Here is a 26,324-nt window from a genome sequence, read left to right on the forward strand (position 1 = left end):
TTTTTTCAATTTCAATCGGGAGTGGTTTTTATATGTTTTGAGGTAAAGAATTAGGCTTATCATACAAAATCGTGTAGCTGTTCAGGCATAATTTATTGTCTCCTCGATTAGTATGTAACAGTTTTTTAGAAATCAGTTTTCTTGCTGCAAATCAATGATTCAACCTCAAGCGTGTGTATAAAATAATAGTCGCAAACGAAACAAACCCAGACCACACTGTCGACAAAAAAAATCTGAAAAAATAGACTAGATGAAAATAGTCATGAGCATTTAGGCCTTGATCATTTGACCCCGCCAGAAATGGTTCATCTTTAAAACAGCAAACATTAGCGTAACTAACACTAAATAAACGCAAAAAAAAAACGATAAAATTAAAATCGAAAGATTCTTAGTATAGTGTTTAATGTGTTAGACTCAAACTCTAGAGATTAAGGATCAACATTGCAGCGGCACAAAAAAAATTATTGAGGCTGAATGGGATTAATCTACGTTACAAAAAACGGCTCAAAATACAAGAGCAGGGCTAGGGGAGAGGAAAATGAACACAAAGTAGGTATCCAAAAATTAGCCAGTTTCAATTTGAGTTTCATTGCTCGCCAATAATGAATAAAGTGAAAACACAAATACAAATCAATTTAAATTTTTTAAGCAAAGTTTTAACGTTATTTAGCATGCTCTTGACTTCTTAATGAGGTTTGAAAAAACCAGTCATTTAAGTTTCCTAATTCTACAAATTTGTTGTTACACCCTTTTACAGCGCTTTTGATGCCGGGAAGGTAATTTTTTACTCGTTTATGGAAATTCTTTTGCTCTATGCTTCAGCTGCAACTGTTTTTCATAATACCAAACTAATTAACTAAGTCTGAAGCTCAGGCACCGTTGTCGTTGAACCACTGTTCTCGCTTTAAAAAACTATCCCTGGTATGAAGTAGCCCAATCTCTAATACAAGTCTCGAGTATAGAATTCCCAGCTTAGAAATCAGATTTCAGAAATCCGATTATACAAAATAAAGTCCCATAGAGATCATACAAAACACGTGACGAGTTAAGAGTTCATATCTCAGAGATCAGAAATCCGATCATACAAAAAAGTCCCAGAGAGAACCAACAGAATATAGTCCCACAATTTATAGTCAAGTTAAATCGAGTGATTCATCATATTTACCCTATCAGTAGTGTCTCAAATGCAGCGGTGGATCTAGGGTTTTCTAGAGGGACGGGGGCGGTTTTTCAAAAAAAATTCGAAAATTTTAACGACTTTTTTTTAGGTTGACCAACTTGATTTTGCGAGCGCTCTCAAAAGTCTATAAAAACCTTATTTTGCCAAAAGTTTTAGGCCAAAAAAGATGTTTTTAGGCACTTTTTGGAAAAATTTTACCATAAAAACGCGTTTTTTCGCAGCGCGCTTCCCTTGAAAATTAGTATATATTGGCGCCGAAGGTTGGTCAGCCCAAAATGGATGTCATAAAATAATACCAAAATGGTGGGTGAACGGTCGAATCCCTGAGAGGGAAGGGTACGTCTGCCCCCTTCTAAATCCACCCTCGTTCAAATGATATTGCTAAATTATCAAAAATTTCTCTCAACGTTTTGAGAAAAACAGGCTCGCAATTTTTAGTCTTAGATAACTCCTTCGAGCGAGTAATTACTCGAGTGATACGCTATAATACAGCTTTTTTCAGTCGTAATCGAATCAACTTTCTTGAAAATTTCCTGGTGTCAAGAAATAAAGTTCTAAAAATTAGGTTTCGAAATGCATTTAGGTTGAAGAGCATGAAATTGCGTCGCTTTTTATTTCGATGAAAGCTACTCTGTTATCTATTCGTGAAAATTGTTTAATCACTTTGAGTATAATTAACAACGCAATTAGCCAAACCCCCCCTTCCGTAATAAATGTTGAAACTGTTTTTTGTTGAAATAATTTGTAACAATTATAATTTTTTTAGCGACAAGCTCCCTAATAAAAACTGTTAAACTTTTTAGTTCTTGTAAAGCCATCAGCTCCACGTGGCTTTTTCTCTTATCTCTAACCCTTTTTCTGAAAAGCTGAAAACTGTTTATTTGAATTCAAATAGTTGCATCACATCAGCTTGTAAACCAAGATCGTAATATGAACCAATGCACTCTTCAGAAGGCCTTTGAGCCAGAGAGTCCAGAATAATACATTCAGCAAATAGAAATGACATTTAATATTTACAGTCCTAGATAGTGATTGCAAGTGAATTAGTTATTTCCAATTGTGAACTTATTTATTCTTTTTATTAGGCTGGTCTTTGACGCTGACGTGTCGTTGCCGTGTCGTGGTCGTGTCGTGGTTGTTTTCGATGTCGTTGTTTAGAGTTTTTTTTATTTCTTCGTCTACTGCAGCTGAGCTTTCTTAGCTGGAAATCTGTCCCAACTGTTTTGTGAGTGCCACGCATGGTAGATTGCATTCGAATCCCCCTGCAAGTACACCATGCTGTTCGGAGACCACGACTCCCGACAGTATCCGGCCGAGAAGTACTCGTCACTTCCGACACAGTGTTGTTGTGGGGGACAGATGCAGTTGAATGAGCTGGCATAGGGTTCCAGACAGGTGTCCGAGGGACCCTCGCAGAAACGGTCGAAGTCCTTGTCGAACTGAGTCAGCATGAAGGCTGAAGATAACCTAATAAAAAATGGTTCATTGTTTTTGTGCAGAAAAAATAATTTGTTTTCTACAAAAAAATTGCCTTGTTTTGATTTGTTTTTGTGTATTAACTTATCTATAATAAGCACCGATGCGTTTGTTGTATTTTGCTAGCTTTAAAGGTTTTTGTTTGTTCGAAAACTTTCACAAGATTCAAATTGAAATGAAATTACATCTGCTGGGAGTAAATTGCGTTTGACTCATTCTTTTTTTATATTGAACTCATTGAAAGCTAAAAATAACATCAAAGCTTCCGTGGAAAAGGAAAATGAGAAAGATCTCTAGATTCGGGTGCATTTTTCACGCAAAAGGCATGTATCCGCAACGAGAATGATATATCAGATTAAAATTGTCCCGCCATGATTACTACGTGGCAATCTAAATTTGTAATATTGTAGAGAAGAAAACGATAAAAAAAATTTCACAAAACCGACTTGCACATCCATAAAAATTATACAAAAATGATTCTTATCCAGGGGCGGATTTAGGGAAGGGGGCGGGAGGGGGGGGGGGTGGACGCTTCCTTTCCCTCAGGCATTCGATCCCCTGCCGACCCAAAGGGTCCCGCTTTGTACTATTTTGAGATATCCATTTTTGGTGACGGACCCTAAAAATGTTCTAAAGGCGCCTTTGGCGCCAATATACACTAGTTTTGAGGCGGGATGCGGTCGAATATTTCCAAAAAGGGCTTAAAAACTCCTTTTTTTGGCCCGTTTTTTCAAAAATTTTTCTGCAGAAATTTTGGCCAAAACTAAGTCTTTGTAGTGCTTTCGGAGAGCACAAAAAATCATTTTGGTCGACCTAAAAAAAGGTCAGCAAAATTTTCAATTTTTTTTAGAAAATCCGCCCCCCCCCCTCGAGCAAAACCTAGCTCCGCGCCTGTTCTTGTCTATATGAATTTAGTAAAAAACTTATTAAAAATCCTTTATAACATTTAAGGCTTTTAGATTAGGGAAAACTGGAAAACCCCAAAGGGTAAAAGGAAGACTTCATTATAAATGTTTTTTTTTTGCATTTGGTTTTACGATCATCCTCCCCTCCCCACCCCCCCCCCCCCTTGTTCTTACTCAAGAATATCCATCCCATCTGAATGACAAAACCGACGATTAAGTATCTGCTAATTGTGTGCCTAGTTGTGAGTTTAAAAGATCCGTTTTTGATAACTCAGTGAAATTAGTTATTCACAACTTACGAGATGACACAAGCGAAGACCATCAACAGTGACATTGGCAGGAAGACAACAACTTTCGACATCTTTGATTGAGAAGAAAAAACGATAATTTTTGTCAAACTTCTGTTGGATATAGTCGACAGTTTCTGACAGATGACGTTGATTTTGATTTCAAATATTCGTAAATATATTTGATTTATTCAAATTATTATGTTGCGTATAATCTTGCTGACGCGCCAATTTTGAGCTTGCCGGTATCAAGTAAAAGCTCCTGTAATCACTTTTCCGTGATAGAGGTTAGTTCGGTATCCTGGGAAATAAACGAAATATGAATTTTGAATCCTGTTTTAATTTGCTTCTTGTAATTTAAGCCTCTCGTTATTTGGTTTTTCTGGTTCGACTCAACTTATAATGATGTCTTCTTTTTAACCAGGAAATATGTCGTCAAATTGAAAGAAATATGCAGATTGTCCTAGCACCAAATTAGAAATAAGAGCAGAAAAACGAACAAATTACCGGGATAAATTTGACTTTTTATCCTTAATTCGAATACTTATATTGAACAAAATTATGGCAACAAATTCTGTCTGATTAGGGTGACTTTCTTTTTAATAGTAACTCTTCTCCTAAAATAGTTTAGAAGTAGATGAAACGGTTGTAAAAACGGTCATGTGCCTATTTGAAAATATAGTGCAGTTTAGTTGAACATGTGAAAAAGTAGTTGAAATTTGAGTGCTGATGGTAATTGGCTCTCTATTGTAATGTGATTACATTTGTGGCTATGTCAAATGGTACCTGCGGAAATGCTGAACCAAAATTTCCAAACGTGGTATATTTCCATGGGAGACTGAAGAAAAAACGGGAATCTGAAGTATTGTGATTTATCATTCATCCAAAAAGTTCCAGAAAAAGAAAGTTTGCAAAAAACAGGTTTGTCGGCCTTTTTGGTAGGCTGATCAAATTAATTTTCAGAGCGCTCAGGAGATGATAAAGGCCACATTTTGCCAAAGATTTTTGCGCCGCAAGCAAACGTGATTTAAAAAAAAGGTCTAAAAATGGCGTTTTTGTTGTTGTCCGCTCCCCTCAAAATTAGTATATATTGGCTCCAAAAGCGGCTTTAGAAAATATTTATTTTTCCTGCGACGATTTTTCGAGATAATTAAGAGGTTTGCAAGCCGCGTTTTCTTTCATTTTTTAAAATATTGTTTGGCAATTTTTCTTAGTTCTTATGCTTTTCTGAATAAATCTGCAGCTGATATGCACATATATTATAACAAGACTGTTCGTGTCAAGACGAATTCCTGAATGTTTCGAATGCCTTTTAAGGTTTATGGAGCAGTAAAAACATTTTAAATAATTTAAAAAAAATAAAATAAAATTTTTTTTTCTAAAATTTGAACTTTTTCTTTTGAAAATCATCCACCCATACGCCATATAAAGTACAAAAGAATAGATTTTGCTCCTTGTAACAAATCAATTATGTTTCTTTCAACCAATTTGGAATGATTTCTAAGACGGATTAAATCTCCGCTTACGCATTAATAGCGCGAAATATATCGCGCGTTAATTGTCCCAAAATGGTCAAAATGGCAATCTTTAAACCCTCTTAACTTTACGAAAAATGATCACAGGTAAAATATCTTTTCAAATTTAAGCTCAGGACAACAATACCTTTTGAATGATATAAAAAAATTCCGTCAAAAATGGCTAGTTAAAAAGTCGAAATTTGTCTGAAGAAAAAAAAACCCCTCCGTTAGTTTCGTATCGAAAGTCGGAACAATAAAACATTAGAGTGGAGAAAATAGTTCAGTAAATTTATTTTGACATATCTAATCCAACTTAGCATGATAGATAATCTGCTTTGTGTAAGGGTTTAAATGCAAATTTTTCAAAACTAACAATTTTTCAAAATGATTGTGAACAAATTAAAACGTTGGTTGCCATAAATGAAAAAATTCAACCTGAGTTCCAGATCAGTGGGCGTTTTTTATTACACCCAATGAGCAGTTCCAAATTTCTGAACATTTTCTATTCAAATCATTTTTCGTTTCTCAACAAAGATGAATGAATTATAGTTTTTTATTTAATTACATTTTTTTTGTTTAATATTTGAAATTGGACTTCGATATTCTATGAGACGCTCGAGCATTATTGGTAAAACCATTGAAATTATTCGACAAAAATGTCAGTTCATTACAAATAAAAATTGACAACAGGTAGCATGAAACAAAAGAGGTTTTTAAAAACAAATTGCAGACTGAAAAAATCCAAATAACGGCAGTTGGATGAAGACATGTTTAGTTTTGTTGCCGCCATTTGGTTCCGTATTTTCATTTACTTTCTGGAATGAAGTTTTCGGGATGTTTCAAATTATGACACTTTTGAGCAAGCAAAACTAACGATGAAAATAACGGGCCTCATTACATATAATGGAAAGTATATTACCTCCAACAGCATAAATTTTCAAATTTTCTCTCCTTTGGATGTCAACGAATTAATTCTGGGGGATCTAGCTGGTTGAGCGGGGGTCTAACCAGATAGATGCCCCAGAATTAATTTGTTGACATCCATAAAAGAGGAAATCCTATCATTCAGCTTCATAAATACAATTAAGGAAAAAAGCGTATCATTCGATCAGCACAGAAGAAATTTGTATAATAAGTACTTTCAGAAATCATCTCAAATTGGTTTAAAACTCAATTAAAAGACATATGTGGCAATTTTAAATATATGAGAGAAGTTTTGTTGTCAAAAAAAATTTCTTTGAATGAAAAGCTTAACATTTACTTCCAAGAATGAAGTTGACTTTTATGCATTTTTTCAAAGAAAAATGAAAAAAGTAAAGTTTTTGTCTCTGTTCGATTGCAAATTTGCTTCTATGCTCAAATAAACATCAGGCGGGAAAAAAATGTGCGTGCTAAAATTGATACTTTGGGTCAAAACTGGAGTCCAGGCTGTTATGCATTATATTATGCATTATAAATCTCAAATTTAATACATGCACTAAACTCAAAAATACCACCTTTTTGAGTTAGAACCTATGTGGTTAACTCAGAGAGTAATTTCGGATAGGGTACACCGTCTGCTCGTCACGCTATCTTATTTTCGGCCGGATAGATTCGTGCAACTTCTTAGTCTAATACCGATCCTAATCTTACTCTTATACTTTCTAGTCTCAGGGTGTTTAACTAGTCTCTGCTAGGCTCAATAGATCTAGGGTATACTGGTTTGTTGCGGCTACTGAAGTTCTCTTGGAGAGGCAACTAATTTCTAAGTTAAATTCAAATCTCTCTGGTGCTGAAATTACAAGTAATTTCAGCACTTACAAATAAGTGGGTTGTTAGTTAGATGGATCATGATTGGTTAATATTAAATACTTTACAGTGGTAAAATATCTAATTTATCCAATCATAAAATGTAGTTTGGATCAGGTTCCACCCATCCGGGTTTTACAGAGTTTTTTAGAATTATCTTTCTGCAATTCAAAGGATGGACGATGAACGTTGGTATTGGGCGAACATCGTATTCTTGTCCGGTTTCTCTTGTTAGAGAAGTTCCAGGACGCTGGAGTTTGGGGCATTGATCGATGTGTCCTCTTGTGACAACGACTGTGTTTCCCAACGAAATCAATCTGATTTCAAAATGGTTTGCTATGACGGGTTTTTCTGTATTATGTAGAGAACTTGTTTTGTGTTCAACCTCGTCTGGGAATGGCGTGGAGATTTTGCGTGGAGGGGATGCCTTGTAACTCGGATCTGTACGTATACTTGAACATCGAGGTGGTCATTGGTCTAGTTCAATGAAGTCCTTTTCTGCGAAGTCGAGTCGTACTCTAAATCCTTTGAGTTGTGATTGTGGACGGCATATCGGTTGTGGTTAGCCATTCTTGTTCGAGTGTAGTGGGGTCATTTTGTCTTTAGATGTTAGTCTTTGTTGTTGTGTGCTGATCTATATACTGCAAGGTATGATTTCCATTTTATAAAATTTTTATTAGTTCAGTTTTTAATTATGAATTTAGTTAGTTGTTTTCACAAAAGCATTTTGTTTTAGTTCGGTTATTTTGAAGAGTTACTCACCCTTGAGTACCTCTTTATTAAAAATAGAAGTATGGTCACAAAGCGTGGATGTAGCGCGGTGGGTTAGGTCGGCTATAGAGCATGCTCAGGACGTCCTCTCTGGTGGGTTAGGCCAGGAGTGGGAGTATGATTTTGTGCGGTTTCTTTGAGAGGTCCTGTTATGTGATAACGTTTTATGTTGGTTTTATGTTGGTCTTTCTTATGTTCCTTTGGTTGTGTCCTTTTTTCAAAAATCAAATTGTTTTTGCTATGGGTTTGTCTTTCGACTTTTTTGTGTTTTATTATTTCTTTCTTAGACTTTATAATAGTCTTCAAAAGAATAAATTATCCAGTTTTAAACTGGGTTAATCCGGTTTGGGTACCGTTGGTTTTCTTTTCTTAGTCATGCTGTAATTTTATGATTTGTGGTGTTTAGTAAGCTGCGTTGGTTAGTTTGTTTTAGTATATAATTCCTTTCCAACCGGGTTAAAGGAAAGTTTGAAACTTGTTATCTTGTGTTAGAGTTGTTGAGTGTGAAAACTTGAAACTGAAATTCATTATTTAGACAATTCTTCGTGGGCGAGCTGTGCGAGTTTGGATAGAATTCTTGTGCGAGTGAATGAAAATATCAAAAGGTTAGTACTGCATTTTTATTTCATTAATTTATTACATAGAATTTCAATTTTACTGCTAGTTTTGGGGGAAATTTAAAGTTATAAATTTTCATCATATTTAAATTTACTGCTTTATGGGTGAATAATTTATAAATTAATTTACTACATTTGGTATAAATTTTATCAGATTATTTTGTGGAGAATATTAATGAAGTTTTAGAATAATTTTAACAAGTTTTTATTTTTTATTTTTCTTTTCTGTTTTTTGCAGATGATCGTGGTATGAAGACTAAAAATCTAAAAGAAACATAAGTAAAAAATGGTTAGTATTAATTTCAATTTATTAGTAAAGAATATTTGAAATTATACTTACCTGTTAATCGTCTGGGAAAAAACCGTGAGGGAAGATGTCGTGTATCATGTCGGAATTTGTTAGTAACTTTGCTAGTATGCGAATGATGTTTTTAGTTTGAAGCAGTGGCCAAAGCAATTGAAGTGCTTTAATAGTTTTTAGTTCTTCGGTGCCTACTGCAAACTCATAAGGTGTGTTTTGAATGATATTATATATTTTGTGATTGTATTTAGTTTTGTGAATAAATTCTCATATAGGGATTTCTATAGGTTGGATAAATTCATGTGGGATAAGGAAGGGTCTGGATTCTTCAGCATTAAAGGTCTTCGTGATGGGACAAAATATATACATTTGTGTTATTGGGTCATAATTGCGGAGGATGCCGTGGAGGTTAGTATCTTTGATGCAATAGGTGAAATTTAGAAAAAATGGTGAAATGTACTTCGAGTTAAGAAACTGAAAACGATGGTGTGGTTGTCTTGATGGAGTATGTAGATCAAAATGATTTTGTATGAAGCGATAGTATGTATATGTGTGAGTTTGTTTAGTGCGTAACATAATGTCATGTGAGCAGTGCAAATTGCGTTCATGTGGTGCAAGGAAGTGAAAGGTTAGTGAAAATAATTGAAATTTTTCTTTAAAACTTTCGTAAGCTTGCATATCAGTTAGTGCTTCAGAAATGATGTGATCATATTTTCTATCAAAAATATTGAGTGTGAATACATATGATGTTTTGATGAAGAATTTTTCTGTTAGTTGTGGGCTAGCGAAGCGGTCGTCATCTAAAAATTGGTCTTGATTAGTTCGGATGATATTATGGTCGTAATATTATAGTGTAAATTCGTTAGCTCGGGGTGCAGTGAATGTTTTTAGTGATTTTTTATATCCTATATAAGTAAATTGTCTAAGTGTTAGTGTTGCGGTGAGTCTATATAGCATATCTTTATTCTTCTCTTTATCGCTATGAGTATTAGATAGTGGCAGGCAAAGGGGATTAGTAAAATGATGATATGTTATCCAATGAAGTGTAGGCATTAAAACATGTTCATCTACAAAACTACGTGTGTCGTTAGTGTCGTTAGGTGTGTTTAAAGTATATTGTGGAAATGAAGGTAAGGTGATTGCTAGAAAATCTTTCGTGTTGGTGTGGTGTGGATGATTAATATATTCGCGGGCTGTTCCTGGTTTGGTCGGGAATGGATGGTTTAGGAATTTTCTTTTAAAAGTGCGATAAGCTCGGTTAGTGCTATTTGATGATTCTGTGGATGTTGATGATTGTGCTAATGATGCAGTATAGGCTGAGGAGGGTGTAGGAGTAGGTGGGTTTGAGGATTCTATTGTGGATGAAATTTGATTGATTGTGAGGGTGTTAGGGTGTATTAGCTGTTGTTGTAGGGTGATAAAGTTATCAAGTTCTTGGGAGATTTGGGGAGTATCGGGATAATTAGATGATCGGTCGGAATGAAATGGAGAATAGGTTGGGGTTACTTGTGAAGCATAATAGGGAGTAGAAACGGGCGGGAGTGGATTATTTGGTGGGATTGGTTGAAAAGGGGGCTTTGAAAAAACTGAGGAGTTGGTTTGAAAATTATCGGATGGAGATGGTTCGGAGTCTGCAAATTCGTCAGGGGTTTCTATATTAGGGTTATTGAGTTGTGAAATGGAGTATAAAACTGAAATATCTGAATTAGTATCCGAATTCATGCTTGATGTTATATTACTAGTTGGAAAATCGGGTGGCGGGAAAGCAAAAAGTGGGATTATTGTGATTGGAGTGTTGAGGTTGGTTGGATGGGAATTTGAGCGGTGTAGGGATCCAAGTTGTCGGCTCATCGTGGGCTAAAAAAATTATTATTTTGAGACTGAAAAGCGGTGGTATGGGGTTGTTCTATAATTTGTTCATATGTGTTATCATCTTGTGAATGATGTGTCATTATATGTTGTATGGGATTTTGCGATATGTTTGGTCTAAAATTTTGGTTATGTGTTATTGCTAGGTTTCGGAAATTACGTGGGACTAAGGATAATGGATGGTTATGTGGTAGGGGTGGCAGCTGTGGTGCTGTAGGCGTTACTTCTATGTTATTATGTTCTTCGTTATATGTGTTCTGTGTTGTTGCTATTTTTGTATTATATTCTTTGATTTGTGCGTCTAGAAGAATTTTGTTAATTGATGATGAAAAAATTCCAAAAAAACCTGCAAATAGTATGCGTGCTACACTTGCTTGTCTTTTTACTTGTGTGTGTATAGCACATGTGTTGTAGATTCCTTTTAAAAGTGAAAAAAGAAATCCTATAAAGTTAAACATTGCGTATAAGATAGTTAATTTTTCTAAGATGTAATAGGGCCATCCTAGAAAATCGAGATTTTCATTTTTTAGTGTAACAAAGCTAAAAATATTTATGGGTGAAATATCTTTTGGTCTGTATTTTTCACCGTTTAGATATATATAGTCTTTAATGTCTTTAAAATATCCGCTATAATCTTGTGTATAGATATCTGCAAGTCCTGCGGTTTCGGCAAGTTTGCGTAAGTTTTGGTCAATTGATTGTCTTTGTATAGTGTCCATTTGTGTTAATAGTTCTTGGAATTGTTGTGTTCTAATGTGGTGTTGGAAATCGGATTTTGAATATATTCCAATTGATTGTAGATCAATATTTGGGTTACGAGCAATAGCTCTGATGCTTTCGGGTGAAAATTTTTTGAGTGATTGCATTAATGTGGGGTATGGGGTAAGAAGATAATATTTATCTTCATCAGGGTTCAATTGTACTACATTGTGGCTATTCTCTGATCCACATGGGACTGCGGTATCCCAAAAATATGTTCGTCTTGAAAGTGTGTCAACAAAATGTACTTTATTTTTATAAAAGATAGGGATTCTTTTATAGCATCTTTTATCTTCAAAAATCTATAGTGGTGATACTTTTTTTTAATACAAGTATAAAACCATAAAATGTTTCCTTCGTAGTCTAGAAAATTTGATCGATTTCCTGATAGTAAATATCCTGCGTAGGGTATTTTTAATACTGCTAGTGCAAGTGATTGTAGGATTTGTGTCCTTTCTAATTCGCATAGTTGGTGAAGTGTTTCTAATTCGGAGAGTGACATCTCTTGAAAAATTCTACTAATCGTGTAGTCTAACTTCATATCTAAGTGGATATCATAGTAGATATTACCAAAATAAGAATTATTCATTAGTGATAGTTCTTGTAAACGTGTGCTTCTAGTGTCATGTGGCTTTAGATGTCCACCAGGTTGACCATTATTTTTTTGAAAATTAACTGGTATATATGATGTTCCTTCGTGTAGAGGATGACATGTGGCATAGGGGTCAATTTTTACTTTTCCAGTGGTCATGTCGTTTTCGTATTCAACTAATATTTCAGAATATTGTGTTTTGTGAAGTGGGTTTCTGTATTTGCATGCGAGTTCTGTTTCTTGATATATTTGAAAACGTGTTAATTTATTTTCTATATTATGGATATTTCGAAAATCAGTACTTTGTTTTCGTGATGGATTGACTTGTTCATATGGAATTGATTGTATAAAATATTTTTCGTGAAATTTTATCATTCGAGCGTGTATTTTTGCTACTTGAAATGTTGTACATGTATCTTCGGGAAACCAAACAATTGTTGCTTGTGTCCGTGTTGTAGGATCACAATAACCTTGATCGTTTTTACAAGGTAGTCTAATTCCTTGATAGATCATTGTGTTGTCAGATAAATCTCGTGTGAGTTGTATTTTTTCGAGTTGTATTTTCCAATTGAAAAACATTATTTCTTGATATCCTTTATTTTTTGTGTCTGCTTTGCAGTTTGATGGATTATTTATACCAATGTGTAGTATCCAGTGCTTATCGTGTATGTCATAAGTTAATGTTCCGTGTGCGCCGTTGTAGGAGTATTTTTCATCTAGTTTAATGTGTCCTTGATATCTTTCAAGTTCTGCTTGATGTACAGAATCGGCAAAGACTTGAAAATACACTATTTTTCTGTCGGTGTTTTTATTTCTTGTGATTTTTAATCTGAGTAGCTCGTTTTTACAATCATCAGGATTTAGATGTAGAAGTCGTTCTATATTACTTTGGTAGAATGATTCATGGTCAAGTCGGTTTTTATTTCCGTTTGAAACTTGTGAACAATGTACTTTCTTTTCGGAAAATGTTGCTGTAAATTTATATACTATGACTGTTGTTGCTCGGGCTTTTGAATATAGTGTCGCTATTACATTTGTAGTTCCTATAGCTTGTGGTTCCGTTTCGCATTGTGATACTTGATTTATTGCATATTTTTGTAGTGTTTTTTGTTCATTTTCTTCACAATCGTAATGTGTTACTAATAAGTCTTGGGGTCCTGTGCTGGGAGAAGGATTTATGTTCTGATCGGAGATTATTAGAAAAAGGAGTTGGAGAAATATCAATATTTTTAGAATATACATGTATATGATAATCCTGAGTACGGGTTATAAAATGTTATGTAACCAATTGTCTTTTTGGTATATCTATCGTATTTATATATTACTTCAGTTGTTATAAATGGTGGTGGTAGCGATTCAGCTGTTATATTTGGTGGGTTTAATGGGTAAGGATGTTGAGCAATGTTGTTTAGTTTAACCGTGATTTCAAATTTTAATTGTAGACTATTTTGTTGGAGTATTTGGATGTTATGGTCACGAATGTCTTCGTGAATGTCTTGTCTATACTGTAATCTATGAAGTGCCCAGTTGTGGAGTCGGTTATTTTCTGGGTGTTGTCCAATTAATGGTGGGGGTGCTGTGAATGTGTTCCAGTCTAATCTTAAAGGGATATTTGTTGATGATTGTTCTCGATATCTAGCGTCGAGGTTATTTGGAAAATATAAAGGGAAAGGCGTCGGTGAAATTTGGCTTATTGATGGTGTTGACGGTAGTGATAATGTTTCTGGTAGTGATGATGATGTTGTTGTATCTGTATAAATATCTATTGGATCATTTATTAAATTTGGTTCACCTTGTGTGAATGATTGTGTTGTCCAATATGGTAGTCGTGATGTTTGGTTTGGGGGGTTGAAGGGATTTTCACGTATTTGTTCAGATGTTGGTGTTGAACCTAAGTAATCTGAGGGTAGACTTGAGGTGCTACGTTGTGAAAGAAGTGTAGGGGTTTCCGGTAATATGCTAATTGGGTTTTCCGGAGTAGTTGGTGATGGGGATTGCGGCATATCAAAATGAACTCGAGGGGTTTGAAAATTTCTATTTGGTCGTGGATGTATAATTTGTCTATTTATTTCAACTGTATTTTGGTTTTGACTAATATTTCTTATTCTACTTAATTCTTGTGGTAGTGTTGGGTACAAGTTATATGTTGGTTCACTTAGAGGTGCCTGTCGCTGAACTGGTTCCAATGGTTCAGATAAGCGAGCGTGTCGTTCTTCAAAAGTGTATGGGTTATCTTGGAAAGAAATTCGTGTAGATGTTTGGGGGTTTTGGGTAGTTGTAGGTATTGTCGGGTTTTCTTGGGATGATGTCGGTGAAGACTGACTGTGTGATTGGTGATTGTTGGTTAGCAATTTTTGAGGGTTTTTTGATTGATTTCTTTTAGTGAAAAAATTTATGTTTATAGTAGTATTCTTCAAGAAAAAGAATTAAAAGGATTGTTGCTAAGGCAAATGTTATGATTGCCTTCTTTATAAATTTGCATATTGTCAATAATAGGGATGATAAAAATGTTATAAAAATTACAAATAGTAAAAAAAATATCTGTTCTACTAAAAATGGTTCGTATCATTTAAATAAATTTTGGGTTTTCGTACCTGTGAATATGGTCAATGACTTGGGAAAGTTGGAGATATATTTCAAATAGGGAGTAAAAAATTTAAAAAATATTGCAAAAAATGATTAAAATTATTATAAAAGCTTCAAAAGTATCAAAGAGAATTATGAATAAAAGTTTAATCATTGCTAAAAAGTTTATGAAAACATTGAAAATTGTGTTGACTGATCGAGAGAAGAGCATTTAAGAAATGGCTTCTTGGTCGAATATTTTTTGTTATTTGGGGCGATTTTCAAGTGTGGTCGAATTATTTATTGATTTTTTGACAAGTGGGTTGAGTTTTGTGAAAAACTGTTGGGGGCGAATTTTATGGTGTTTGGGAGGTCTTCTTTGCTTTATTTTTATTTGTCAGGTGATTTGGGGTATTTTTGAGAATTTTTACTTTAGGCTAAATTAATATGGTCGAGATTGTATTTTAGGCTAATTTAACATTTTTGTTTGGGGGGTTTTTGAGGTCTGAATTGGGAAAATATTGTTAATCTTTGCGTTATTAGATAAGGGAGGGTTATGATATTATGGTGGTATTTATTTTAGTTGTCAAGTTTGAGTGGTTTGCTTATTTTTGACCTGGAGGTTGTAAAGTTATAGTTATAGATATGCCTGGAGTTTAATATCTTTCGTCTAATTGGTTTGTGTTAGAGTTATATAAGGTGACGGATTGAATGAATCCTATTGGCTAATTTTGAACTAGAATTGCTGCGTGTTTGCAGCATGTTATTTTGAAAAATGAAAGTTCAAAATGTTTCAGAGGTGCAAATAGTGTTAATTTTAAAATTAAAGCTGTTTTTGAAATTCAACTTTCTTTAATATTTTAGATTGTGGGATGAATGTTTTGTAGTTTTTACGTGATTGATTTCTAGGTCGTGATGACTCTCTATGTTCTGATTTTTCGACTTGTTCTTGGGGTATAATTTTTTCTATCATTTTTCTATTTTTCCTTTCTTTTTGAGGTGTTTTTTGATCTAGTTTTTTTGTATTGTTTTTGGTTGTAGTTGGTTTTTTATTTTGTTTTTCAAGGTGAATGTCGTTTTGTTCATTTATTTCATTTTCTATATGTGGGTGATTTTGAATAACTTTTAAACCTGTGAAAGAATATAATTGAGTTAGTTCGCGTAGTGCGTATTCTTTTGGGTAGTAAGGCAATAGATTGTTTCTATGTTGAACAATTTCTTTTTTGTCTGAATCGGTGATTTTATATGTTACGTCTGTGGGTTTGGCGATTATTTGGTATCGTCCTTTACGAAGGGGTTGTAGTTTTTTAGAAATTCCTTTTTGTGTATTAAAATTAGGTATTAAGACAAATGTTCCAATTTTTAAATCTGAGGCTGGTGTAAAGCGTGAATTTATTTGTTCGTTAATGTTTTGCCTTTGTAACAATTTTTTTGTTACTTTTTGGTAAATTTCATTGTGTTTTTATCTCTATTTAAAATCCATTCGGTGTGTGTGTACCGGAGGCTAATTTAAGGATTTGTGGGTGATGAAAATGATCTTCATCATGTGTGTGTAAAGGTAGGTTATAACAACTTGAGTCTTTATTTGGTTGGCAATGACCTTGTGTATTTTTATGAGAATTTGCTGTAAACATAATTGGTTTACGTGGCTTTTGATTAAAAACCATTTCGCATGGCGACATTCCTAGAGTTGTCGTAATTTGTGAATTATATGCTAAGGGAAATAATTTTACATCTGCTGACCATTCTGTGTATCTTGTATCATTTCCATTTATGATACATCTAAGATATTCTTGTAGTGAACGGTTCATACCTTCGACTAAACCGTTTGTCCAAGGTGCATGAGATGTACGCGGTTTGTGTTTAATGTTGCATAAATGACATAGTGTGATAATTTCATTATTTATGACTTCTGTACCGTTGTCTGTAACTAAGATTTCGGGTAATCCGAATTTGGCAATCCAGTGTTCATAAAGTGTTGTGTAAGCATAATAAGCGTTACATTGTGGTACTGGGTTGAGTGCTACATAATGTGTAAATGCGTCAACAATTACCATAATGTAGGAGTTTCCTTCAGAGGATGGTGAAATTGGTCCTTTTGTATCGAATGATATACGGTGGTTAAAATATAAACTTTGTCCTTTAAAATCTTGTTTTTGTGCTATTTGTTTTTGATTTGGATAAGGTTTATTTAGCTGACATACTATACAATCATTGCATAGTACTTTTATCCAAATTGGTGCATTCGGGAAATAAAATTTTTGTGTAAAATTTGAATATGTTTTCTCTGATCCAGAGTGTCCTTTAATGTTTTGTGTATGTGAAATGTTAAAAGCTATTAGAATCATTCTTAAAGGGAGACAGGGAACTGTAGAATCGTTTAAATGATATTCTAGAAGGTCTGTGTTTTCATTAATTGTTGTATTATTAAATTTTCGAAAATATCGGAGGAGTGTTTTATTTCCTAAAATTGTGGTATCTGCCTTTACAAGCTTAGTTTTGTATTTGTGCCATGAATTTAGTTGTCTAATTACTGGGTCAAGATTTTGATATTGTTTCAAGCTATTAATTGTGATTTTCTCTGTTGGAGGGAGAAAAATGTTTTCAATTTCTAATTTAGATAAAGGAATTGTGTCAAGTGGGTCATGGAGGTCAAAAACTTGATTTATTGTGTATTTTGAATCTTTTGTTTGTGTTTCTGATAAACTTATTTTATCAGTTAAATTTTCTTTTTCAATTAACGGAAAAAGGTCTTTTTTATGCGAGTGGTGTTTTATTCGTTTTTGCTGGGTGTTATTTTTTATCCATTGTGAGTATGGAATTGGTTTGAAAGTTGATGTTCCAAGTAGATCAACTTCGTAGTGATTATTTTGGCAATCTAAGTAAAGTGGGAATTGTTGGAGATTATTTATTTGTGACTGTTCAATGTCAGTTTTTACTGCATATTTGCATTCTAGTCGGGGTGATGTTTCGTCTTTTGCACGGTAAAGTTTTATATTTTTAGGTATTTCAACTGTAGTTTTTCGTGTTAGTATTTCAGGTGGTGTATTTCGACTTAATGTATCTGGTAATGCAAGATTCTTTCCTGCTGTCCAAACTATATGTGATGAGAAAAATGATTGGTTTATGATCTGTGAATAGAACTGTTGGATGTTTTGATCCAAGTATCAGAAATTCATATTCTGTAAGTGTATGAATTATAGCTGTACATTCTCTCATCAGAGTTGAGAGTCGTAGCTCTGCTTGAGTGAATAATTGGGAATTTGCTGATATAAGGTTTATTTTATTTGTATCACTGTGTGATTGTAGTAATGCTGCGCCGTTGCCAAATTTTGAAGCATCGCACATTGCGTAGAATGGTTGATTTGGATCTGGGATTGTGTTTGAAATTTGTTCAGTTAAAAGTTTTTTAATTTCTTCAAATCGTGTTTGATGTTCAGTGGTCCATTCAAAATTATTTTGCTGTCTGAGGATATTATAGAATGGTCTTAAATATAATTGCATTTTATAAACGTACTTGCTTAAGAAATTTAACATTCCAAGGAATTCTTGGATTTTCTTTTTGTTTGTTGGTGGTTGAAGTTTTTGAATAGCATCAATGCGTGATTTTAATGGAGTGATTGTGTTTCTTTCTATGTTATGTCCTAACAATTTAACTCGTGTTGAAAAGAAGTGTGATTTATCGGGGGCGGCCTTCAGATTTTCGTTCTGAAGTATTTTATGATAGTGTATGAAAACTGTAAACATTTCTTCTTTTGTCTGTGATTGCATAAAAACATCGTCTAAATAGGTGATTGCGTTTTTCTTAAGTAATAGCGGTCTAAAAATTTTGCTCATAAAGGCTGAAAATGCTGCTGGTCCTATGGATATTCCATAGAATAGGCGGTTGAATTCATATTGTTGATTTCCAATAACAAATTGTGTTAAACGTCGTGATTGTTCATCTAGTGAAATTTGATTGTATGCGCTATTCATATCTGCGGTTGTAAAGTATTTTCCGTTTATTTTTGTTAAAATAACTTGTATTGGTTCAATAGGCCAATTGCATTTTGATTCGTCTATTAGTGAATTGAGATATCTAGCGTCTAAAACTATTTTTAATGATTCTCCTTTTGCTAGGATTATAACAGGGTTAATAAATGTGTTACCTTTTGGTTGTTCTTCTTTGTTTACTGGTGAGATAATTTTGTATTGTTCTAAAATGATCAGTAATCTATTTACCTTATAGTGTAAATGAATTGGTACTTTACTTTCTCTTTGTTTTTTGAAAACTGCGTCAGGTTTTAACGGGAGATGTAGTGATGAACTGACTTTCCCAACATCAAATTTTGATGTTGCATAGACTGTTGAATGTTTTAACAGTTGTTTTGCTAGTTTGTTAATTTCGATTTGTGTAATTTGCGAGTGTTCAAAGTTAAACATCGTTAAAAATTGCTGTTGTTCTTTTGTGTAGTTTGTTATATTGAATGTTGGTTTAAAATATGGTGTTTTTGTGAAATAATCTGTGTTCGTCTTTTCATTGCTTATTATGTTTCCTCGTTAAGAATTGTGGATTGACAAATATCTAATAATTGGAGTATATTATTTACGCGGTATGCTTTTTCATGTATGGGTGATATTGTAGCGTTTGTTTTGCAATATCCTAAAAGTCCTTAGGGTAATGTTACTTGGTACGGTGTGTTGTTATACACATGTAGCGAAATGATGTCTGAATTCGTATTTTTTAAATATTTTATAGATGAAATCGTGATTTTTAAAAACTTATGAATAGGTATAAACTCAAAGTCTGACATAAAGAGTTGTTGTTTATTTTGACTTTTATCATATTGGTGAACTTGTTTTATTGAAAAGTTATATATGTTTCCTGATAGTGGTTTCAGGTGTTTCCGTTGTTGATTATAAATTGGATAAAATTTTGAAAAGAATGGTGGTTGTTTATTTAATCTTTGAAAAAATGTTAGAACTGTATTTTTTGTTTTTGTGTACTTATCTTTGATTAGTAATTTACTTTTCAAGATAATGATTGTTGGTATATATTTAGATATAAATGGTATACCAATGATATTGTGTTTAATATCAGTGATATGAAATATTTGTTTAAATGGTTTGTTTAGAATTTTAATTTGCTCCATTGTTCTTGTGGGGAGGAGGAATAATTGAACTTTTCCTTGATTTACTAATGTTGATCCTTGTGCTGTTGCTAGTTTACTAGAGGTTGCATGAGGCGTTAATTTTGGGTGTAATGTTTTGATTTCATACCATGTGGGAATGTTAATTATGTTTGATGCTGCTCCTGAATCAAGTAAAAAATCAATTTCAAGATCTGGTGGTTGAAATTCTTTGTTTCTTAGACTTTCTAAGAGAAATGGTATTGTCCAAATTTTTTCTCTGGGTTGTTCTTTTTGTACATTTTGGTAAATATGATTTGTGTTTAGACATTTTGTTTTGTCATTTTCATTGGGTTTATTTACCGTGTTAATTTTGTTTATTTCTTGTGCAGTTTGTGTAGTATTGATGGGTTCAATGTAATAATTGTGAAGGAGTTCCAATTGATTTTCATATATATGTGATGTAAAAGGTTGTTCATATATAATAGGTTCGTAGTCGTTTTCGACTGCTATCATATTGATGGAGATGGTATTTTCTGTATCACTTTCTGTGTCTGATGATCCACAGTTTATTTGATTTAGTTGTAGTTCGTTATTTCCTGTGTCATCAATACCTGGGGGGTCTGATGTTGTTTCTTCATTTGACTGTTTTTGATTAATATGTCTTTGATGTTTTGGTGTACTACTTCTGTATCGATGTTTAGAATTATTATAATGGTTATTATTCCTATGTGGTGATTGGGATAATTTCTGTATTGATTATTATAACTTGAATTTCGATTTTGTGAATTATTCCGTGATCTGTTTTGATAATTATTATTTGATCTGTGATAGTTTGATCTGTTATATGAATTATTTCTTGATCGATTTTTAGGGTAATTCTGATTTCGATTGTTCAAATAACTTCTATTTCGATTATGTGAATAGTTTCTATTTCTGTTATATGATGAATTTCGTGATTGATTATTGGAATAGTGTTTATTTCTTGGGTTTGATTGTGAATTGGATCTAGAAACAAAAAGTGTTGCATTTGAATTTGATCTCGAATAGTTATTTTGACTATTTGATCGATTATAATGATTTTGTGAAGAATTCTGTGTATTTCTTCGTTCTGGTGATCTTCCTCTATAACTTGAGTTATATGGTGATTGATTTCTTGTGTAATTGGTGTTGTTCGGAAGTGGTTTTCCTGAACTGTTGTTACTGTATACATTTTTGTTTGGTAGATTTTGATCTTTCTTCATATATTGATAAAATGATTTATTTGGTTCTTTATACTTTTGAGGTTTGTTTTGTTGTTTTTGTCTACATTCGGAAATACTATGTCCGTATCGTCGGCAATAATTACACCATTTTTTGAAAGATGGTTTGCCTTTAAAATTTGGGTGTTTTTCATAATTATTAGTATTTCAGTGATTTTTTCAACTAAGTCTGTATCTGATTCCTGTATGTTATTGATATGTGTTGTGTTTGTTTCAATTCGATTAACATATTGTAGTTTTAGATTTTCTGTTTCTTCAAGTTTCATTGTGATTTCCGCTTGCTCTAGTTTGTCTACTAGTTTTCGAAAATCTAAATCTGGCTCTCGAATTGAAGAAGGATGAGATGCTCTCTTTTTTATTGCTATTTTCCTTGTTTGAGGTGTTAAGGTCATCATTAAAATTTCTGTCATTTTTGTGTTTTTATAATCATGTGTATTTAATGAATATGCTTTTCGAACCAGTGTTTCGATACGTACTGCTAATTGTTTGATGGTTTCATTTGATAATCTGCGAATTTCATTACATAAAACTCTTTGGTGTTGTTTATTTCTTTCGGAGTCAAACATTTTTGAAAATTCTTGTGTAAATCTTTTCCAGTCTGATTTTATTTCTATAGGTAATACTGAAAACCATTTTTGAGCTGCGCCATCTAAGGTTGTTTGTATCAACACTGTGCGTCGATGTATCCAATTTTGATGTAGTGGTGTATTAATTGGTTCAGGTCCTATATTTAAAATTAAATTTGCTGTTACTGCGTTTAAATAATCTTCTACAGAATATTCAGGATCTGTTCCTGTGAATACCATTAGTGGTTTATTTGATGTTATTGATGATCCACCCATGAGGTATGGATTCATTGTCATCTGTAGTGACTCTGCGGCATTTGGCATTTGCGAAAAATTTGAAAGTTGATTTTTTGTTATTTCGTGTTGCTTAAGGTAATATGCGAGTGGTATTTCATTTTGCATTTGAGTTGGTTGATACGAGTGCATAGTCATTGGGTTTTGTGGTTGAATTGGTTGAAAAGATTGTGTATTAGTTGGATTTGGCATATGGATTGGTTGTTGATTTCGTATATCTGTTGGATTTGGAGAAAAAATTCTATTATATGTATGAGTTCGTCGCGATCCTTGTTTGCGATATTCTTGGGTATATGGTGCAAAAATGTCTGGTTGTAAATAATCATCATCAGATGATAAGTAATCCGTATGATGAGGTGCTTGCTTTTTTCTTTTTTTTTGTTGAAAGAATGGATAATTTTCACTATGATCCTGTGGAGGATGCGAATTAGTTCGAAAATTTACTGGGTTGGTTGTTGTCATTGGGTTATCCCAATAGTGAGAACTTACATGATTATTATTAGTTTTTCGTGGGGGATAGTTTGTTTTTGATGAATGTGCATAATTATAATTGTGTTCTGCAAAAGTGTTTCTTGTGAACGTTCTTCGTGGTTTTGATGGTACTGTCATAGGTCTATATGTTTGATAATCCATTTGTGAATATTTCGGAGCAACCGAAGGTTTAACGGTTGATTGTAAGGTTACTTGTGCCAATGAATTATTTGTATTTTTTGGGGTTGTTAAATTTGGATGTATTGGTGAAATACTTTGTTGTGTAGTTGTTGTTGTTTGGACAATTTCTTCATTTATGAAGTGCGATGGTGTTTGGATATCTTGTTGTGTAAGATTTCTAGTTCCATTAAGGTTTTCATTGTGTATGACGGTCGAATTTAAGCTGTTATTTCGCGTATCGGGTAAAAATGTATTGTAGTTTAATGGTGTTGCATCAATGGTTAGTGGTACTACTTTTACATAATCTCTTTGGTAAGATATTGTACTTATTGCTTGACTTGAGATTGATTGTGGAATATTTATAAATGCACGATGAGACCATTCAGGGACCCAAACGTAGTCTGACTGTTCTGTAATGGCAGTATCATCATTTGGATTTTGAGGTCTGAAAATTTTTCTTGCTTGTGAAATTGAGTCTATATTATGTGTGAAATAATCTATTATAAACCATGCCAAAATTTTTTGTAAGTCATATTTTGTGTGTTGTGAAACATCGTCTTTAGTGAAATTTTCTTTGATTATATGTAGAAAAGTTAAAAAATAATGTGATTTCCTGTCGTACTTTTGTATGTTTGGATGTTTCAATTGGTGAGATACTTTGAAATTCTGTTTTTTCTAATATAGAAATATAGGTTTATATTATTGCAAAAACTTCGTTAGTGAATATGGAGTTTGCTCTTTGTGAATTATGATATTGTATGCTTTTAATATATTCTAAGAATACTTTTGAAAATTCTAATTCAAGATCGTCTGTTTGAATTACATATTTTCAATGATTCGGATTTGGTGTGCTGAATTCTATGGTGTAGATTCCGTATTGTTGTGTTAAATTACATATATCTTTCAGATAATGTTCAATAATTTGTCTTTTGATTTTTACATCTGGGAATTCTGCTTTGCATGGGCTGATTCCGGGTTCAATCAAATTTAAGAGTAAATTCTTGCAAAAATCATGTTGCCCTCTATTATCGGGTGCATCTATGAGGAAGGGGTAAACCTCTTCGTCATCTGGACTATCGTCACTTTGAGTGTGGCTGTGGCTCATTTTTTCGTTTAATGACTGTTAATATATAACTATCGATGTGTCTAATTGGTTGATTTCAATTATACAAGTGTACTGGTTTGTGTTTATATTGCTTTTTTATTCTTCTTTTTCCTCTTTTTGATGAGTTTGAAGTTGTTTCTGAATCGGAAAAATATAATTGATCGAAAATGGGACAATTTTTATCAATCGATTCCTTTAATTTGTAGAGTTCATCTAAATTGCTGGCTTCTGATTCTGAAAATGCGTTTCTATTTTTTGAAAATCTTTTTCGTGTGATTTGCCTTTGTTTGTTTATTATTTTTCTTTTTATTGTTAGTCGTTTTGTTCTAATGTATCCAACTGTTTGTGTATGAGGTGTGATTACAAGATCGTATTTTTGGTTATCTATCTCACAGTTGTGTAAAACGATTGTTTGTTTATTTCCTAGATTTTTGAATGACATAAGGTTTAGGATGAGGGATGCAAAAATTTGTTAGGTGATTTCTATTTTCTTAGACTGTTAGTCCTTACGATTTTTTGGTTAGCTTAACCTGGGTCTTTTTGTTCAGGGTTGGAGAGAAAAGTATATCGATTCCGAAGAATGATTTTTTACTTTCTCGTGGCTAGTCTAAGCTAAGGTGTTAACTTACTTAATCTTACTTAGGGGTAGTGATTGTGTTCAAGCGTTGGAGAATAGTAAATCGATCCACAAGGTTCAGGTATAATTAGAACGCAAGTAGTTCGTTATATACTATTTTAAACTTACTAAGTCTAAGATCTATCCTGGGTCTGGTAAAAGGAGGTTTCAAGTGAAGGATGAATTACCGAAGTTCTTCACTGTTTATCTTATTTTGAATGGTTAGTTTTATTAAAAATTTCTATTAATCTTGGGTCGTTTGGAAGGGTTGGGTAGTGAATCGACGTTTAAGGTCGTTAGACACTTGCTAAGTGAGTGGGGGAGAACAAAATTGTTCTATTTGATCCAAGGATAGGCCTTGATGATCAGGTTTTAAATTTAGTGAAATAGAAAATTAATTAAGATCCAAGGATAAGCCTTGATGATCTGTTTTTAAAATTAAGTGAATTTAAGTTTAAAATTGTTTAAATTTATCTAAGAAAAGATTTAGTTTTAATGATATTAGTGAGCTTATGATTGCTGTTATGTTTAGGTGATGAAGCTGGGACAATTGGATGATTTATGATTACTAACAGTTTATTGTCATGCTACTAATTTTTGTTTTGATTTTCAATAAATATTTTCCAAACATGTTTTATATAATACTGCAGAATTTTAGGAAAACGATCTGAGATCTTTTTATCAATCGTTATTGTATATTAATATTTTGTTTAGCGCCTGAAATGATTATGAAGATTGACTTCAATATTTAAGTTTGCAAATGAAAATCTAAATTCATTGCTAATAAGATTCTAAATATAAAAGTTTGTGTTGGCTTTTGCCGTACTATCATATAACTATTTGGTAAGTTTCTACTTTGCCGTATGTCGTCTCTGGTTCGAGGTCTTCTTCCAATTTCGGGCAGTTCTCTTATCGTTCGGAATATTGGCTCTGATCTATTGAGTCGTAGAGACATTTCGATTAGGTTATTATCGTATAACATTTTAAAAATGTTTTGTCTAAATTCTAATCTATTTTTTGGTTAATTCTAAGCTATTAAGGTCTTATTCGAGACTTATGGTCGCACCAGATGAGTTAGAACCTATGTGGTTAACTCATAGAAAAATTTCGGATAGGGTACACCGTCTGCTCGTCACGCTATCTTTTTTTCGGCCGGATAGATTCGTGCAACTTCTTAGTCTAATACCGATCCTAATCTTACTCTTATACTTTCTAGTCTCAGGGTGTTTAACTAGTCTCTGCTAGGCTCAATAGATCTAGGGTATACTGGTTTGTTGCGGCTACTGAAGTTCTCTTGGAGAGGCAACTAATTTCTAAGTTAAATTCAAATCTCTCTGGTGCTGAAATTACAAGTAATTTCAGCACTTACAAATAAGTGGGTTGTTAGTTAGATGGATCATGATTGGTTAATATTAAATACTTTACAGTGGTAAAATATCTAATTTATCCAATCATAAAATGTAGTTTGGATCAGGTTCCATTTTGTAAGATAAAACCAAGTTATGTTTCCTGTAATCAGTTACGTATGACAACCCAAACCTTTATATACATGGCAAAAATTTTTTCTTCCAATCATGCATCCCTCACCTGTAAAGCTTAAAATGATCAATTTTGAATCTGGTAACTCACTAAGAAGAACAAATTGTTTAAAAAACACAATTTTTTGGACACCTCGAAGGTGTGAAAATGTTTTGCCATTATTCAATTTGAAAAAATTCAACCCACCTTCTACACAAAAACCTCCCCGAGGTTAAATATTCCGTCATTTTCTTTGAAAATGGTAAAAATAACTTGCCCTATTTCAATTTTGAACAAAGTAACGCGCCTCATATGCGTGTTATAAGAACGCATTATGAAGGAACTATGAAATTAAAAGGATGCATTACCAAAAACAACTTTCAAACCCTCATAACTCAAAATGGCCACAGGCAAATTTTTGTTATAACTCAGCTTCGGACAACATTAACTTTGAACGTTATAGTAAGTTTCTGTCGAAAATGCTTAATTCAAAACTCGAATTATGACCTAATAGAAAACAGCAACTTTCAGTTAGCGTTATTATGTAGTGAACGTATTGTGTATTGCCAACAAGACT

At 33.2% G+C, this 26,324-nt stretch overlaps 1 protein-coding gene across 1 annotated transcript; it reads right to left on the reverse strand.

Moving 5' to 3' along the window:
* Positions 1 to 2,049: 2,049 nt before the first annotated feature.
* Positions 2,050 to 4,573, reverse strand: LOC134839560 (uncharacterized). Its single transcript, XM_063855150.1, has 2 exons — positions 3,861 to 4,573; positions 2,050 to 2,647 (listed from the first exon to the last, which is right to left on the reverse strand). The coding sequence occupies exons 1-2, from the start codon at positions 3,920 to 3,922 to the stop codon at positions 2,359 to 2,361; spliced, it is 351 nt and encodes a 116-aa protein (XP_063711220.1). The 5' UTR covers positions 3,923 to 4,573; the 3' UTR covers positions 2,050 to 2,358.
* Between the last annotated feature and the right edge of the window lie 21,751 nt (positions 4,574 to 26,324).

Source organism: Symsagittifera roscoffensis, chromosome 2 (assembly GCF_963678635.1).
Source record: "Symsagittifera roscoffensis chromosome 2, txSymRosc1.1, whole genome shotgun sequence".
NCBI lineage: Eukaryota > Metazoa > Xenacoelomorpha > Acoela > Convolutidae > Symsagittifera > Symsagittifera roscoffensis.